This window comes from Onychostoma macrolepis, chromosome 11 (genome assembly GCF_012432095.1).
Source record: "Onychostoma macrolepis isolate SWU-2019 chromosome 11, ASM1243209v1, whole genome shotgun sequence".
Taxonomy (NCBI): domain Eukaryota; kingdom Metazoa; phylum Chordata; class Actinopteri; order Cypriniformes; family Cyprinidae; genus Onychostoma; species Onychostoma macrolepis.
This window is the reverse complement of record NC_081165.1, coordinates 2,558,704-2,576,748: the sequence shown is the minus strand read 5'-3', so window position 1 is coordinate 2,576,748 and position 18,045 is coordinate 2,558,704. Positions and strand designations below refer to the sequence as shown.

Genomic DNA, 18,045 nt, shown 5'->3' with positions numbered 1-18,045 from the left:
GACTGCTATAATGTCACAGATGAGACGCAGAGAACAAGTCTTCATAAATGCAAAGTCAGTTCATGGCTTAATATTTTATTGTAAAAGTGCCAGCTGCAAGACTAGTTTACACTTACATAGAACAAACAAGTTACAAGCAATAATTAGTGACAGCATTCTGAGAAAGTGAACAAACTTAAATGCCTCTCCAAAAACAGCATGTTGGAACACTAGGTCAAAATAAGAGCAACTTTAATACTCTCAAAAGGCACTTCCTCCCCTGTGGCTGGTAAAGTTTAGACTGCTTGGAGAAAACCCATTGTGTACGTCATCCACTGCTCCACGTGGGTTTGGCACTGAAGGGCCTTGAGGAGGCACAGGTCGCTCAAACTCCTAGAAGAGGAAGAAACCATTAGATATAACTTAACATTTAAGTTGGAGAATGGAAAATGATATGCAATCATGGAGGAAAGAGGGAAAAAAAAAAAAGCATACCTATTTTTGATCTATGTGTGGCCATTCCTCAAGGGTCACTCATTGTGTGAGGTCCTCTTGAACTACAGAATTCTCCCTTTTTGGAAAAAAAAACAAAAAAACAACAACCTTAAGAACAAGAAAAGCACCACTACACTATGCAAAGCCATTCTGATGGTGCTTCAGGTGAATTGGCTTAAAGTTTATAGCAAATGTCAACACTATCGATCTGCTGGGGAAAAAAGATCAGTCATCATATGCACCAGGTAAACGGCAACCAAATCTGCCAAGAACATGCTCAGCCTTACCAGTTTTCAAGTGTTAAAGACTCCGGAAACGCAGTCTGATGAATTTAAGGTCATCCATTTGGTGCCAGTATGATCTGTGGGGATAGGAGTTCTAAACGTCAATGACACTCCAGAACGTGAACATCAGATTGTGGCAACTATATGGTTGCTCAGATCACTTGGCTTATTTTGTTATAAAGGTCAACAGTGTCGATCTGCTGGGGAAAAAAGATCAGTCATCATATGCACCAGGTAAACGGCAACCAAATCTGCCAAGAACATGCTCAGCCTTACCTGTTTTCAAGTGTTAAAGACTCCGGAAACGCAGTCTGATGAATTTAAGGTCATCCATTTGGTGCCAGTATGATCTGTGGGGATAGGAGTTATAAAAGTCAATGACACTCCAAAATGTGAACATCAGATTGTGGCAACTATATGGTTGCTCAGATCACTTGGCTTATTTTTGTTATAAAAAAGGTCAACAGTGTCGATCTGCTGGGGAAAAAAGTTCAGTCATCATTGCTACCAAAAGTCTTAAAGCGAGGTCTAGAAAAAAGAAAAAAAAATCTAAACTCACCAAAATCTGAGTCAGCACTATAGGAAAACTGCATGGTCCAACAGCCCACATACTGTAAAACAAACAGGAAATTCATATACAGTTGCTCAGATAATTTGGCCACTGGAAAAAACCTACTACAAAGTCGCTTATATAATCGCCAGTTTGCAGCGTTAAAACAATTGAACATCATAAGTAACTTGTGTTTATTCATCTTACTAAGTCATATGCACTAAACAGTATAATATAATCCTAAACCAATCAGGTTTTCATTGTCTATAACCTTCCCGCGTGCACCGAAAACGAGCCACGTGGTCAGCGCGGAACTACACCAAAATCCTTATTTTAGTTTAACTTTAGCACTGTGCGTATTTTGGTAAAACATCTACAGAACGTGCGTTTAAAAACTTTTCTAGTAGATATATGCATTTTAAAAAAACAAAAAAAATCACAAAGTGAATACTACTTACCCTTCACAAGGAGGACGGAACTGGGAAGAACGAGCGCGCGAACCCGCATTTTATAGTCCTCGCGCATGCGCAGTGAGAGTTTGTTGCAATGACGTCAGGTTGGGTTCCAAGTTCCAGCCTCTGATCTAAAATTATATGTATTATATGCATTATATGTAGCTATTATAAATCGATGGTTTCAGCATTCAAAGACGAAATGGACAAGAGGTACATTTTTAAGGTTACATATAACATTTTAACCCTCCGTGTTGCACGCAAGCCATCATATGTTTGGTCCTCCTTTAAATGTCACTGTTGTCATGTAGTCTACAGAATATGCCTGATGAAATTGTTGCATAAGAATATTTACCATCATTATTATAAAATGTTAAAAGTTTTGAAAAATCCTTGTTTGTTATTTAGATGGTTACATTTTTTTTTACAGCACTGGGCCTATATCTATACAAAAAATCTATAAACAAACCATCTTACATTTGCAACATAATTATATTGACATTTCACTTGCTGATTGCTATTCAATTTCTCTGTTTTTCCATAATTTGTCCGAAAGGTGGCAGTAGAGGCCAATACAGCCTCCCCATCTACATGTAATGAATTGTTGTGATTCAAGAGTTCTATGTGAACTTTATTCAGTTGAGATTTTTACTTTTCAGAACAATGATGTTTTTTATTCAGTGCCTCAAAACACAGAAGCGTTGTGCATAGTCGCGTTATAACATCATTATTAATTAATTAATGCGCAATGTATTATTATTATTATTTTATTTGTTTTACATTGTAGAATCATTGCAAAACATTACCAAACACTTTTCGCCCGATACAGATAACAACAACAACAATAATAATAATTATTATTATAATAATTTCGTCATGTTATCCATGTACAAGTAGCTATCTGTGGGGTCACACTTTGAGACGCACAAACTAGCACGCACTGTAGGGCAATTAGCGCCTATTTGAGTGATTACATTAGCACATATCTTGTGTTTTGTAAGTCGAGTACATACAGAGCGCGACTGAATGTGTTGTCAGCACATAAGGGCGCCTCCCAGCTCTTTGTTTTAATTTAGCACAAAGAAACTCAAATCGTGAATTATCAGTAGTGGGATTATCTCCCATCAACGGTTTATATTAAAGAGAGCCCTTCCCCCAAAAGTGTCTCTGGTGCAAAACATCCCTTCAAAACGTGTGAAGTGCCACTTTTAGTCTTGCTAAACCATTGTAATTACGCAGATTCTAAAACAAATGATTAATGCAGTTCTTTGTGTATTTATTTTAATATGTTTACTTTTTAAATGTATTGAGGTGATTTAAAAAAAAAAAAATCTAATTTCGATTATATTTGAGCAGATTATCCAAAGTGATTTCTGAGTTAGCAGAAGTGATTAATGCAAATATAGAATAATACAACAGGTTGGATGGCTAAATAGCTGGTTTAAATGGCTGCTTGCTTTGTTTGCTGCATAATTTAGTTTGAGAGATTCTACCAAGCTTTGTTTGAGTAGCTTGTTCACATGTTTGGGGATTAGTTTAATGTTGCCTGATTTCTGGTTTATTTAAACTAGGTGTGAGGACTCAAAGTCTTAAATTCCACGTTGACCCAAAATAAAAGAATGATCCAAATAACAAGAAAATGCAGCTGTGATTTCATCACTTTGCTTATTTAAATTTTTAAGTAGAAAGGCATTAACCTGGTTATAAGATGCCAATTTCTATGGCCTCTAAGACCTCTTATACTATACTTTCTGACATCTGATTGATAGTTTATCCTTAGTAGTATATGCTTTTTTTCCCCTGGTACAAGTCCTTCTAAACACGTTCTCCTTCAGATCGTGGTTAACATGTAATTTGCTGTAAAATCTTTAATGGTTTTTATCAAGTAAATGTAAGAATTACTTTTATATTGAAGATGAGCATTTACTGGATTGATACAACTGAGGTTTACTTGATTATCCATACATCTTTGTGGAGAAATCATGTGAAAATGTAAGTATCAAATATGATACATTAAGTTTTTGAGAAATATTTATCTCAATCATTGTATTGCAATGCATACGTACGTTGTGCCCCCACAATAAAAACTACAGAGCTTTAATCATAAACTAAGCATTTGAATATATTACTAAGACATATTATTAGGAGATACAGTATGCATTTTATGTGTAGCCTGCTATTACGGTTATAGGCTCCAGAACTCATTGGCAACATAAATATCAGCGACTGCACCAAATTGCAAATTGTTTTGCTCGGTTTGGGCCTCTGAATATATCTGAGGTGTTTTTCCTCCGCGAATATGAGCTCCATATTCTCCTATATCAGTAATAAAAGACTGATGAATCCAATTAGATTTTTTTGTTTCACCTAAACTGTTCCATTTCAAAAATAACCTTTTCTGACTATTATTTCATACGTTGGCTTTACATGATCAAATAATGTTGATTAAAGTCGATGTCTTGTTATTCTCATGATGAGTCCAAATGTAATTTTTTCCTGACAGTGTTAAACACACACAGCAGATCTTGCTAATTTAAATACACGTTAAGGTCTCAAAAAGAGGAGAGGCAGCTTCAAAGAGAAAAAGGTATGTTCTTTACAGTGAAACAGCTATTTTTATGGGCAGGCCTGTTCTCTTTTTGGTAGCCTAACCTTAGTGGGCCACCCTCATCACAGCTTTCCAAGTTGTCCCCCCACCCAAACTATCAACCCCCACCCTATAGCACAGCCCAGGTCTGCAGAGGAAAAGTGTCAGGGAAAGACTAGTAGAGTTGGTGAGATCACTGGTGCCTTTCAGCATGGGCAGTACGTATGAGCTAACCTGGGTGTGGGACTCGTTTGACCTTTTGGCTCAGGCTGGCCGCTGCACGCAGACTGCAAGCACAGCAGGAGGGTGGTGCTGGTTGCCAGACTGGTGTCTCCAGGCTCCAGCACAGGGAAAAGAGGCCCTAACCACAGCAGGTGGTCAGCAACATGCCAGATCGCCATGCTGGAGCTGTCATTGTATTGTCTTTCCGAGTCCTGTCGTGACTCGCCTGACGTTTGTTCCCTAATCGGACAGAGATTAAGGCAGACGGAGAGTGAAACATGTTTAACCCGTGGTGGGCTACAGGTCAAAGATGTGCTGGCGTTTGCATTGATCAGGTCAGGAGGTAAGTGTGTGCTCAGACGGGTAAGGCTACAATTATAAAGCAGAATTCTGTTATGGAACCGAGTAAGGGATAGCGCTGAACTGTCAACAGAAATGTATCACGGTATAGCGAAAGTTTATCCTACTACTGTAAAACAATTATTTAAATAATATTTGAAACACATTTTCTTTTTTAAATAACTCTGGTGACTGAAAGATATCTCAATTTTATTGTGATAATAATAATTGTAATAACTTTTTGCAAGGTTTACCATATGAACTGAATCCCATAGCATTAATAACCCAGTTAATTCACATTTGTGACCAACATTCAGTTTTAGTTTTAAAAAAAAAAAGTTTATTTACTTACTTAAACTTTATTATTTAACTTTATTTACTTAATGATTTAATAAAAATGATGAGCAGTTTGCATCACTGATCTATCCAAATCGTGAAACTCTTGCCTAAATACAAGTGTGTCTTTACTAACAGTATCATAGTATTCTCAACAGCTGATAACTTTTAGGTGTTGTAAATAGTCACGTGACTAGGCAAAGTCTTCTCACTTAAAACAAAAAAAGCTATTTATTTAGCCCATTTACTTACAGTTTGCATCATTGAGCTATCAAAGCGGTAAAACTGATCCATAATTATAATAACATCCCTTACAAAAACTAACCATGGTTTTATTATACTAAAAGTGTAGTAACTATGTTTTTTTTTTGGTGCATTGATTGCCATTTGTATAACCACAGTTTTACTACAATTACCATGGTTAAACTATGGTTAGTGTAGCAAGACCCTGGTTAATTTGTGGTTACTATGGTTTAAGTAACCATGGTGTTTTCGTTTTATTTGTAGTAAAACCATGGTTAATGCTCATGGTAGCTATTTGTAGTAAAACTGGTTAATCAATCTGGAGAAGAAAAAAGAGACCAAAAAGACATGGTTACTAGACTTTTACTATAATAAAACATGGTTAATTTTCGTGACATACAAATGTGTATGTACTAATTAGAACATAATTTCCAGCAAACTAGTAGTTTTATGTTGTTGTGTAGTAAAAGACAGCCCATGTGTGCGCGCCCCACCCACGAGCTGCAGCGGGCTATTTAAAGCGTGAGACCATCAATGCAACATTACACATCATGCTGGATGTGTGCTTACCTCAGGATTGGATTATTAAACACAGTCAACTCAACTTTGTGATCTATCAAACGAAGTAGCAAGACTTACTGTCAGCTCAGGATTTATTCTTTATTATCTTTATTAAATATGATTCCAGTGCAGCTGCTCTCAGCTTGATAGTGGTGTGTGGTTGCAGCGCGCTCGCGGACGCAATGCAAGCAAACTTCAGTCTGGATAATGACATTCAGTCCAGCTTCCTCCAGCGGCGGCTGAAGAGCCAGGAGCGCAGGGAGATGCAGCGGGAGATCCTCTCCATCCTCGGGCTGCCGCAGCGGCCCCGTCCGCTCCTGCAGGAGAGGCACACCGCGGCTCCCATGTTCATGCTTGATCTGTATAATAACGCCATCCTGGAGGACTCTTATAAACCGGCGTACACCACCCCTGGACCCCCGATGCTGACCCAACAGGACAGTCACTTTCTCAGTGATGCCGACATGGTGATGAGTTTTGTCAATCTGGGTGAGCACCTTATGATATACAGTCTTCTTTAATAATATATATATAAAAAAAGGTCTTAAAGATGTGTCTATGGATTGCTAATGGGATTTCTTAAACATGATTCATGTTAGATTCTACTTTAATCAGTTTATCAAAGAGGATCTTATCTGTTTCTTGGTGGATTCCATCATTCTCCCTCTTCTTATCATAAATCATTTTGGCTGTATTCTTGAGAACTATGTCTCTTTGGCAATGACGAACCTTCTTGTTTTTTCTCTCTCTCGATTCTTATAGTTGTTAAAAAAGAGTGTTTTATGCTAAAATGGTACTAGCAGTCATTGGGATTATTTTGTTGTTAATTAGTTTTAAATTTTTATACTCTAAATTACATTTAGGAATGAAATTATGTATGTTATTACAGTTTTTTTTTCAAGTGTTTACACACAGAATCTTTACTTGTCACACAATTTCTGGAACCTGACACTCAAACACCAGAACCACACACCGAATCTGCAAAACCATACGCTAATTCTCGGCCTTTGACTCAGTTTTCAATTTCACAAAACACTTTTTTTTTTAAAAACAACACACAATTCTCTATCTAACACAAAAATCTATCAGGAATGAATATTATGTTGTTTGCAAATGTTTGCTTTTGAGATGTGTTTGTGATATTCTGAGTTCAGTGCTTCATTTTGCGAGAGATGTGAGATGTGCATTTTGTGTGTGCAATTCTTGGATTTGTTTCAAAGTTTTGAAAATGTGTGTAAGCAGTTGAAAAAAACTGTAATCATAGTTCATATCTAATATTTTAGCTCAGAAAATGTATCCCCAAATTTAGTAGCAGCTAAATGTGTTTATTTTTATTTAAATTTATTAAACTGATTTTTATATAAATGTATTCATTTTTATTTCGCAGCTGTCAATCAGTCATTTCATACACAAATAATGTGTGTTTTGCAGTAATTTTTGCCATTTCCGGGAGATTGAGAAAATGTGATTTATTATTTTTATTATTATTTACTTTTCTAAATTGACTTGCTCAACACAGTTAAATATAATGGCAGCAAGCACATATCCAGCTTCCACAGAATCCCCTCAAATCTCTAAGACACGGGGTTTAATGGGGCTTTGTTTCGCATGACTAGGATTTAGGGAGGCATTTTTGAAGAGCGCTGAGGGCAGTAGACATGGAGGGTCACATACATCATCCAAACACTCTTGGTTTCAAGACTAGACCTTCTAGTGTGTGTTACGTGTGTGTGTGTGTGTGTGTGTGTGTGGTCCAAAGAGATGCTGAATATTTGAATGACTGGGCATTGATTGTAGGCCGAGATGTGGATGTGAATGCAGCTGTGTGAAACTAATGATACAAATATTTTTGCAAGTGTGTGTATTTATTAAGTTCGGAAAGGCATGATCTGGCCATTGACTTCCTTGAGCATTTCTTAAACCCAGTTCCTGTCTTTATATTGTCTTTTAGTATTCCAATGCGCTGTAAGTCACCATACAGCATCAATACCTTCCAGCACAAATGACAGCTGCAGTTTATGTTGGCTGACCTCTTGGGAATTTCATCAAAAGTTTTACACATTTTATGAGAGGGCAGGTTTATGTGTTTGGAATCTGTGTTGGACGGGGTGATCGGGCAGGTGTAGTTTTGTTTTTGATGACTGGCAGAGACATTTCCTCCCTCTGTTGAGTTGTGTCAATATTGGCATGCCTGTAGTAAACATCTATCTATCTATCTATCTATCTATCTATCTATCTATCTATATATATATATATATATATATATATCAAGCAAACCACCTTAGTATACTCCTATACATGCATCCCTTCAAATCTCTCTTCAAACTATACTAAAGGTTTATATAACCTTCAAATTTCAAACTGTTCATGTATCAAACTACACAATGTTTATATAACCTTCAAACTGTTTTAAACTTCCAGGCAAGGCTTTCTTAGACCAACAATTCAAATCGGTCTTGACAAACTTTTTCCTTTTCATATTATGGTGTAAAAAGGCCTGTATGACCTTCAGGTTTTTGCTTTCAAGTTCTGGTTTTACTTTTCAACTCTTAAACAATGCTTTGTCATCAAAGTTTGCTACTTTTCTAGTTTTAATTTGCAAAGAGGTTGTGGTTTCCAGTAACCTGGCTGTGACCTTATAGTGCAGCTTTTGGTAAAAATGACTCCTGTTTTCCATGTTTATCGGAGTTTGACACAAATACTGATGCTCCTACTAAGAAAACGGTAAAAATCCACCACAGTCTTTCTTACGGGAATCATTTACAAGACCTGGCCTTGTAGATTTTAAACTAAAAGAGCTGAATTAAGTTTTTGACATGGGACATAAGGTCTATATAAGATAAAAGTCAACCAAGATTACCATAACTAAACATAAACAAATAGTGATTGCTTATGTGAATTGTTAATCCAAATTCCAGCGAACTCTAAACTCAGTGTAGACGCATGCACAACAAGAAGCGTACAAATCCACCTGTTTATGTTCATAAGCCGATTTTAAAGAAAGTAAGCAGATCTTCTATCAGATTTCTAGCCTCGGCACCAAAAGCCGATTAGACCTCCAATTAGTTTTTTTAGCCCGCTCAGAAAACACACTTTTCATTGTCTGATGTTTAGCATTCAGCCTGGAATTTAGACAATAGAACATCCTGTTATTGACTTCTAAGGTCCATTTTTGTAAACACACTTTTAAATCTTTGAATGGTCATTTATGTGTTTTTGTAGCCAAATGTTGGTATACGCAATAAAATGCAACCGACTGATTAATTGCCGTAATTAATTTGATTAAAATCTTTAATTGATTGATAGTCCATATCCCACAGCGGAAAAGGCTTACGCTTGCATCTGTGAGTGTAATGACTGTTTTTACTCAACAGAGATTATAACAATTAAAACTTTTTGTTCTGCCAAGTGTATTGGCCCTCTTTCCAGTCCTCAGATCAAGAGCTAAGTGTTAAAACACAGCACATGGTGCGGCATGCATATCTGATCTTTGCATCATATGGCCTTTCACATAAACACACCAAACCTTACAAACAATTATTGCCTTCATAAAATACCCATGTTTTCCTTTCCACTGTTTAATTGCGGTCAAACAAATGACTCGCTATTTTGAGTATGTGCATGCCTCAGAGTTCTTCCTCTCCGAGTGCTTCCCCCAATAATCATGCTTTCGCAAGACAGTGAGAAGTTGGAAAAGACAGTCATGAACTTACAGACAGGATGTGCATAAAATTAAGAGGAATCGTAATAACAGATTCCCTGCATACCTGCAGGAGGTCACTTGAAAAGCTTGGACTGGGTGGAAGGGTGGAACTCAAGGATGACAGATTGGTTGTAAAAGCTGCACGAAACCTCCAGGAAATGTTTATGCCACCATCAGGCTGGAAATTCTGAGGATCGGCTCAGCTGGGTTTGGGCTGGGTTGATACAACACAGGGGTTAAGTCAGTGTTGACCGAGACTTCATTATAATTTTTTCCTCTGCACTCATTGAGATACTTTATTTGAGTCTTTCTTGCTGTTTATGTACGTGGATTAACACAGATTAAGATGCCAACAAAAAAGGAAATGAGGCCTAGACTATTAAAAAGACTAGCTTTGAACAGTTTGAACTTTCATGCTGGTTATGCTGGAGTGGTGCTGTTCAAGCTGGCCTCTTTGGTGAAGCTGCTTGAGAAGCCTGGTGGTGATCCCAGCATCCACTACCCAACTGGTCTTTTCAGCAGGATAGGGACAACCTTCTCCCAGATGTGGTCAACCATGTCTGGAATACTTGGGACAAGCCAGATGCTACTCAAGACCTCTTCCTCCTCCGGAATTAGATTATTTTACCACAGTTAACAGGTCTCTCAGGTTAGCGAGGAGCCACCAATATACAGCTTGAACGTGCATGTGTATCCATTACGTATATGTATATGCGGGGCACCGTTGGTTTCCGGGCCAGGCCTTTAACAGAGCTTTTCTTGTGGTTGGCACATGTGTGTGATTGAAGTCTATGGTGGGTGGGTGCAGAGCCTGTGGTTTCTCCCCCAGCTTCGGTCCCCGGGGTACCCAGCGCCCAGATCAATCACCGGCTTATGGAAGCAAACATTTCTTTTTTGGACACAGTGATGTGGGTGAGGCAATCAAGCGTAAGCGCTCAGTGTGACTCCACAGCGTTTCTGACAGAATGAAGTCTGGTACAGTGACTTATGCTGTGGTGTCAGTGTGTGCGCTCATTGGTTGGCAACGGTACTGTAAAGTCAAATGAGACAAAAGAAAAGCTCGCAGTTTGCATTCAGACCAAAGCAAATTTAGATGATTTTTTTAACCAGCTCACACATGTGTCTCACACACAGTTAGCCGAGGCAGGAAATGTTACATCCTAAGGCTAGAAATATATTGCACACAATATAAGCAAGCACAGATTCATAGAAATTTTCCATGTAAAATTCCAATCACATAATAAAAATATATTTAAGTAATTAAATTCATTATGCTCAGATGTTCTGTTACATATATCTGAAGGTTCTCTAATAGGGAAAAATACGATCCAAAAATGTCACACTTCAAAATATTAAAAGCCTTTTATTCAACTGGCTGGTTTATATATAAGATACTATTAATAATGGGCTGCAAACCACACGGCTGTGAAGGAGACATGCACTTGAAGAAGACATTTGTGGCCAAAATGCCACAAATTATAAAAAACATTTTTAAAAACTTCATCAATATAATAAAGTACACTCTTAAAAATAAAGGTGCTTCACGATGCCATAGAAGAACCTTTTTGTCTAAATGGTTCCATAAAGAACCTTTAACATCTGAAGAACCTTTCTGTTTCACAAACGGTTCTTTGTGGCGAAAGAAGGTTCTCCAGATTATAAAAAAGGTAAGAAAGAGATGGTTCTTTAAAGATCCTTTGACTGAATGGATCTTTGTGGATCCAAAAATGGTTCTTATACAGTATGGCATCGCTTTGAAGAACATTTTAAGCACCTTTATTTTTAAGAGTGTAGCTGGTTGAATAAATTATGTATAATATTTGAATGATGAAAGTATAATAGAGATTACTTTTTCTTTAAGGACAGATACATTACTATAATATAGTATATACTGCCCATTAAATTTATCTTCCCCTTTTCTGTAGTGGATCTAGATGAAGACCTCCGTCTCTATCATCAGCACCACAGAGAGTTTCGTTTTGACCTGTCCCGCATACCGGCAGGAGAAACCGTGACAGCTGCGGAGCTCCGCATCTACAAGGACTTCATACACGAGCGCTATGAAAATGAGACTTTCCTTGTCAGTGTGTTCCAGGTGCTCCAACAGCAGCCCAAAAGGTATGTCATTATAAAATACATTAAAAAAAATAATTGTATTTGGCCGTTCAGTCCTTGACATCATACAGAACATTACTTGTTCAACTGTGAATGATTCAATCACTCATGATATTCCAAAATGTAATTAATTGCTTAACTTTTCAGCTGACTTTGCAAATCCCATCTCAGCCGCTCCTTTCCAACCTCCTGGTCCATTGTGGTACCTAACACCCACTTTCATGATCAAATTAATTCCCTGTTATACTCTAAAATAGGTCCGATTATGCAAGTAAAGTAAGTTTTTCACATTGACTTTGGATGTGCATCTGTTTGCCCTTGGCATTTAATGGTTTGGTTATTTATTGTGTAAGTCAAGGATATAATTTTTCAGATATGTAAAAGCTAATTCATGACTTTGGTATGTTATAGTTGGTTGGGTTTTTTAAAGAATAGTATGCAAAGGCCAGCAGGCATAATAAAAAAACAAAGTGAAATGTCTGAAATGAAACATATGCCACCACCCACACTTTTTAGCCTAAATGTAGGAGGGATGGACACACACACACACATTGATTTGTCTGCCCATGTCTAGTGCCAGGGCTCCCACAGAATTCCTCAATCTGATTTACGGTGTGGCCGCTAACAAGCAGTGAGAGCAGCCGCCATTACAAAGCCATTACTGTCAATTATTGAGATGCAAAGTCCTCAGTGGAAGGGAGGTTCTCCGCCTTGGACATCTGGAGAAACACCCCATTCCTCCACCCAAAATGATTTCCCCTTCATTCCCTCATCCTTGATCACACCTCCTTGAAAAGTTTCTGATTGTGTCCGTAAAGCAGAGAACCTGAAGAAGTCCTCCAGGTGAGACATGCTCAGACAGACTGTCTCTCTTGAGGTCTCCATTGCTTGTTCTAAATTACATGCACACTAAAGCATTATCCACCCCCGACGCACACATTCCCTGTGAAGACCACCCATTGTGAATCATCCTTCCTGCACCTCTCCTATTGTCATGCAGAGACGGTTTGCCCCGTTGATGCGCACAGACAGCAAGGCGACTAGACAGGAGGAACATAAAGACCTAGTCTTGTTGGCCTCAAGGTCTGAAATCTTACCTGTAAGTCAAGTCATTGTTCTGGAGAGCCATCCAGAAGCCCTGTTTTCATCACCGGAGGACAATCTGATCTCTGAAACATCCCATTTAATGAGAGCGAACTTTGATGCTGTCTTGGGAACATGTTGTTGCCTGTTGCAGTGTCAGTTGTTTTTGATTTCATGGCTCGTATCAGCCAGACCTCAAGTTCTTATCTCACGGAGTAGAGCTTATTTTGTGATATCTATATCTGAGAAGGACAACAAGTCCTGGCATGCAATGGCATTTTCGCATCTCATTTCTGCAGTTTGTAAACTTGCCTGCAGAGAAAACCTCAGTGATGCTAATAGTAGCTCAAATTTGACTACATTATGTGAACAAGGTGTTTTTAAACCACTGAAGTGAAAGTCTCTCTGAGGGTTATTTAACTGTAGTGGACATTTAATGTGTGGTCATATTTACTTTGTCTGACAATTTTTTTGCAAAATGTAATCATTTCAATGGGAATCTACACAATCAGGAATTTCACATTAGATCAAAAGTTTTCACCATGCAAATTTCGCAGCACATTTAGGATTTGCCGCGTTGACCAACAGTTTGAAAGTTATTTCTGTGTGAGCTGTGCTTTATGCATTATTGACAACAGACAATTGACCTTTTTTATCCATTAAATTGTATGAAATTGACCCCACCATTACTTTCAATATGAAACGTAGACTTAGACCAATAATCCCAGAACATTCTAGCATTGCGTTTTTGGGTTTAGCATGGGTAAAGAGCACTAATGTAAAACCTAGGTGTTTTTTTTTATTGTTTCAGTGATCATATCCACTTTTTGCGTTTGTAGTAAAGAGCTATTGATCCATATATGATCTCTTTGTAGGGAGCTGTACCTGCTAGACTCACGAGTGGTATGGGCGGCAGAAGAGGGATGGCTGGTATTTGACCTCACGGTCACCACTAACCGCTGGGTTATGAACCCAGGTCAGAACTTGGGACTGCAGCTCTCTCTGGAAACCGCATACGGTGAGCATCTTCAAATATTAAGAGATCTTTATAACACAACCTGCCAAACTACCATCCTAAACAGTCAAATGGCCATTTGGGATAGGAACGTAATCGTTTACTCACCCTCATGTCGTTCCAAACATTTCTTTATTCTTTGAAACACAAAAGTAGATATTCACATCAGAAACGTCAGGGGGCTCCAGTGATTTTCTGGACACCCAAACAGTTGAAAAATTATTCAAATTATTGGAATGACATGATTTTTAGAATTTCAGAATTTTATGTATTCTAACTATGTATTCTAACTGGACAGAATATCATGCAACTCACTGTCGCCCTCTGCAGGTGAAAGAATGAACCCAAGGAGAGCAGGTTTGGTGGGCAGCACTGGACCTCGGAATAAGCAGCCATTTATGGTGGCGTTTTTGAAAGCGTCAGGAATCCATCTCCGTAGTGTTCGCTCAGCATCAGGAAACAAACAGAGGGGTCACCACCGCTCTAAAACCCCCAAAGCTGGTGTCGCGCCCAGCCAGGTGGCTTTGAAGACAGCTGAGGCCGCAGGTGACACTTTTTACTAACTTTGTGTGTTAGTTCATTGCTGTAATTTCATTTTCAGGCTTTTTAATTTCTACCAGAAATATATAGCTTCGTACTTAATAAACATACAGTTTATTAACGTGTTATTAACAAAAGTGCTACATATTTATTCTTCCTCCTGTTCTATGCAGAGGGTGCCAGTATAGACCCCAAACAGGGATGCAAGAAGCATGAACTCTATGTCAGCTTTAGAGATCTGGGATGGCAGGTACTGTGATCAGCTTCCTGTTTTAGACTCCTCTTTCATTGCGTGCCTTTATCTCCTCTAAACTTTCTCATCTTCCTTGCGTTTCCAGGACTGGATCATTGCTCCAGAGGGTTACGCTGCGTACTACTGTGAGGGGGAATGTGTGTTCCCCTTGAACTCTTATATGAATGCCACAAACCATGCTATTGTACAGACACTGGTGAGTACCACAGTCATTTTCTGTGTTGGATAAGGAATAGCTTACCCAAAAACTAAAATTTGGTCTTCTTTAACTGACCCCCATGTAATATCAAATTCACATGATTGTGTTTCTTATATAATGATAGTTAAATGTTTTGCCCGTTTTTGTCCGTACAAGTCAATGAGATCCAAAACAGAATAAAATGAATTGGTTATTCACTCTAAAATCAAATCTATTGATTGATCAAGAGCCCAAATCGAATATGGCAACACGTCAATAACATCAAACTGTATATAATTTGCAGAGTTCTCTGAGGAGTTTGATGGTCATTAGTTTAATTCGACTATTCAGTATTTTATATACTTATGTTCTAGTTATAATTATGTTTCAATGAAATCATGTCAAATCATGTTTCTCTGCTTATCCTAGGTCCATTTCATAAACCCAGACACAGTCCCGAAGCCCTGCTGTGCTCCTACTCAGTTACATGGAATCTCTGTTTTGTACTTTGATGATAGTTCCAACGTAATATTGAAAAAGTACCGCAACATGGTCGTCAGAGCCTGCGGATGCCACTAATTACTACGCATGCCCTGGAAAAAATAAGGGATGCAAATACTTTTCAAGAGCCAGAGAGGAAAGAGACTCATTACTGGAGCAAAACTGGACTCCTTTGTTAGAGGAGTGTACATCCAAAGCATACATTTTCATTTAAAACTCAAAACTCCTGGAACTGTATGAGGTTGACCACAGCTGAGTCAAGTGTGTGGTGTTCTGGCTTTCATTTCTGCACAGAGAGCCAAGTTTGGAATATCAAAGAGGACATGAGCAGAGAGAAAGAACTGGCCTTAGAGATTTAACCAGACTGATCAGGAAAAAGGCAATGGATTGCTTTATGGAGACTTCTTTACAAAAACCACTCATAAGATGGCATGAATTCACTGAAGTAATTCCTGGAAAATTCCTGCCATGATTTATCTTGAACTTATCTGAGACCACTAGTAAAAATGTTTCTATTGGGGATTTTCTTATTTAATTTTTTTTCTTCTTCTGTTAACAACTAAGCATAACAATGTGAGTTAAAATGACCGGGAATGGGAAAAAATTTGAGCATCTTATGTACTTCAATGGAAGAATTCAGAATATCTTTTTTTCGTTTTACATCATAATGTCCCTTTGTTTAAAATTCGGGTTATTTCCAGGTTTAAATTAGATGATGAATCACAGAATTTCCACGTGGTTGTAGACTTTTAGACCCACTGTTTTTTGCACGAGATGTGAAATAGAAATGCAAATGATGGGTGTCCGTTACAGTGAGTCAAAGCAATGGTTTTTAATTTCAGTCTTTCAGGACACTCAACAAACCCTTACACAGATGTTCAGCACTCGATTAAACAGGTCTGCGGAAAATATGCAACTCAATTTTGCCTTGGAATCACTTTGGTTTCGTCACATACATGAAAGAACACGTGTTTTCTCTTAGCAGTATCAGTCATTCAGTTCATAAAAAGCCCATGTGCCTGTATTTGGCTTTTGAAGGGTTTCAGAAGAGTCAAGATCAGTGTTTACAGCGCAATTGGTTATTTATTTTCTGTGAATTTATTCTCTTTTGGTCTCATTTACTACTTGTGGTGTTATTAATGGTATCTTGTTTTAGCTAATCATAAGTGCTTTTAGTGCTATGCTAAGCTAATAGGCTAAGCTGTTATCTTGCTAACTAAAGGTCACTGAAAAAAAAACAAAGAAAAGGAAATGCTTAATTTTACTATTTTTATAACTACTGCAAGATAATGTGACATGTAACTTGAAATACATCAACAATTATTTTCATAAGACTAAATAAAGCAAGGATTTAAGTAATTTTTAATCAGACAACAAATAAGAGTAAACATAAAAAATTGGATGGGATCTTTCTGGAGTCTAAGGTAGCCTATAAATTTCAGATCTTGCACAAGACCAAATTATTGTGAAAGAGGCAACATTTTGAAACACAAAAACACACCTTATATTGATTAATTATGTGTTAAAATGTTCACACACAGGATTTACGTACATATATGCGTGTATGCACCATTAGTGAATGAACCCTTTGTTGTGAAGAGTGTGAATGTGTGTGGGTCATCTCAAGGGTCAGTATTGCAGTATGTGTCCACCAGCAGTATCAGATTCATCACTTAGCCTGTCCTCGCCTGTGAAGAGCGGCCAGGCCAGCAGGTGGGCGGTATCAGGAGAGAGCAATTGGTTATGATCTGAACATTAGGAATAAATCAAATGATAAAATGAAATGAATAAAACTGTCTAAAGAGGAGCAGGTGCGTTAGATTTTGGCAGACGAAAATGTGACCCGTGCAGCTGTTCCCAATAACATCGATACAATACGACATTGTAGCTGTGCGTTAGCGTCAAAGAGGCGCTGGTGGAAAAGATGGCCTTCAAAACCAGATGGTTAGAGAACTGAGAAAACATACAGTTTGTTTCTCTATGTTGTGAAGAAAATCCCAAATGACCCCTTCTCATTAATCAAACAATGCAAATGCAAATATTCTAAGAATTTATGTTTTGCGTTGTTTTATGGGAGGGTTTCCACTTGGACCTGAGAATGTTAATGATTAACTCTCTAGGCATTACACAGATCCCTTGTTCAGAAATAGGATGTAAAACAGTATGCATTATGCAAATCTTTTAAACAGTAGTATGCTACATTATTGTTGCATGCCCTCATTATATTGCATGTTTAATTCAGCAAGTGGTTTCTGCTTATCTCATGAAGTTGTATACATCTGAGAGGTCTTGTTGCAGCAAAGCAGCATTATTATGAAATCGATTGACGTCAGGTTTATTTATTAGATCTATGAGTTGCATACTATGCTATAATACAGAAAATAAAAGTAGCATGGAAACATATATTCTAAACTTAGCCCATGATTTGCTAGTTGGAAGCAGGTGGTATTTTTACAACAACATATTTTTTTTTTTCAAATGTATAATAATGCATTTCTAAAATAATTTATTCTATAATAAAATAATTTATAACAATTTCTATTTCCATTCTAGACAGCATATTATTGGACAAAACATAAATATATATATATATATATATATATATATAT

At 37.7% G+C, this 18,045-nt stretch overlaps 1 protein-coding gene, 1 long non-coding RNA gene and 3 other non-coding genes across 5 annotated transcripts; 1 reads left to right on the top strand and 4 right to left on the bottom strand.

The window, feature by feature from the left end:
- Window positions 1–55: 55 nt before the first annotated feature.
- On the bottom strand, window positions 56–2,788 carry LOC131549417 (uncharacterized). The gene is made up of 7 exons (XR_009273397.1): window positions 2,774–2,788; window positions 1,767–1,891; window positions 1,318–1,369; window positions 1,035–1,108; window positions 762–835; window positions 475–550; window positions 56–372 (listed from the first exon to the last, which is right to left on the bottom strand). It is a non-coding gene; the product is annotated as an uncharacterized LOC131549417 (long non-coding RNA).
- LOC131549966 (small nucleolar SNORD12/SNORD106) lies at window positions 627–720 on the bottom strand. The gene has a single exon (XR_009273539.1). It is a non-coding gene; the product is annotated as a small nucleolar SNORD12/SNORD106 (small nucleolar RNA).
- LOC131549967 (small nucleolar SNORD12/SNORD106) lies at window positions 902–993 on the bottom strand. Its single transcript, XR_009273540.1, has one exon. It is a non-coding gene; the product is annotated as a small nucleolar SNORD12/SNORD106 (small nucleolar RNA).
- LOC131549965 (small nucleolar SNORD12/SNORD106) lies at window positions 1,175–1,270 on the bottom strand. Its single transcript, XR_009273538.1, has one exon. It is a non-coding gene; the product is annotated as a small nucleolar SNORD12/SNORD106 (small nucleolar RNA).
- Window positions 2,789–5,825: 3,037 nt separating the features above from the next.
- bmp7a (bone morphogenetic protein 7a) lies at window positions 5,826–18,014 on the top strand. The gene is made up of 7 exons (XM_058790482.1): window positions 5,826–6,537; window positions 11,677–11,869; window positions 13,825–13,967; window positions 14,295–14,510; window positions 14,678–14,754; window positions 14,843–14,953; window positions 15,365–18,014. Exons 1-7 carry the CDS (start codon window positions 6,231–6,233, stop codon window positions 15,512–15,514), a joined length of 1,197 nt encoding a protein of 398 aa, XP_058646465.1. The 5' UTR covers window positions 5,826–6,230; the 3' UTR covers window positions 15,515–18,014.
- Window positions 18,015–18,045: the final 31 nt, after the last annotated feature.

Bases quoted from the DNA above. Each gene is read 5' to 3' on its own strand.
- bmp7a (XM_058790482.1), top strand. From the start codon at position 6,231: ATGCAAGCAAACTTCAGTCTGGATAATGACATTCAGTCCAGCTTCCTC. The intron at 11,870-13,824 runs GTATGTCATTAT...ATCTCTTTGTAG, and splicing joins CTCCAACAGCAGCCCAAAAG to GGAGCTGTACCTGCTAGACT. The intron at 14,954-15,364 runs GTGAGTACCACA...TGCTTATCCTAG, and splicing joins ATGCTATTGTACAGACACTG to GTCCATTTCATAAACCCAGA.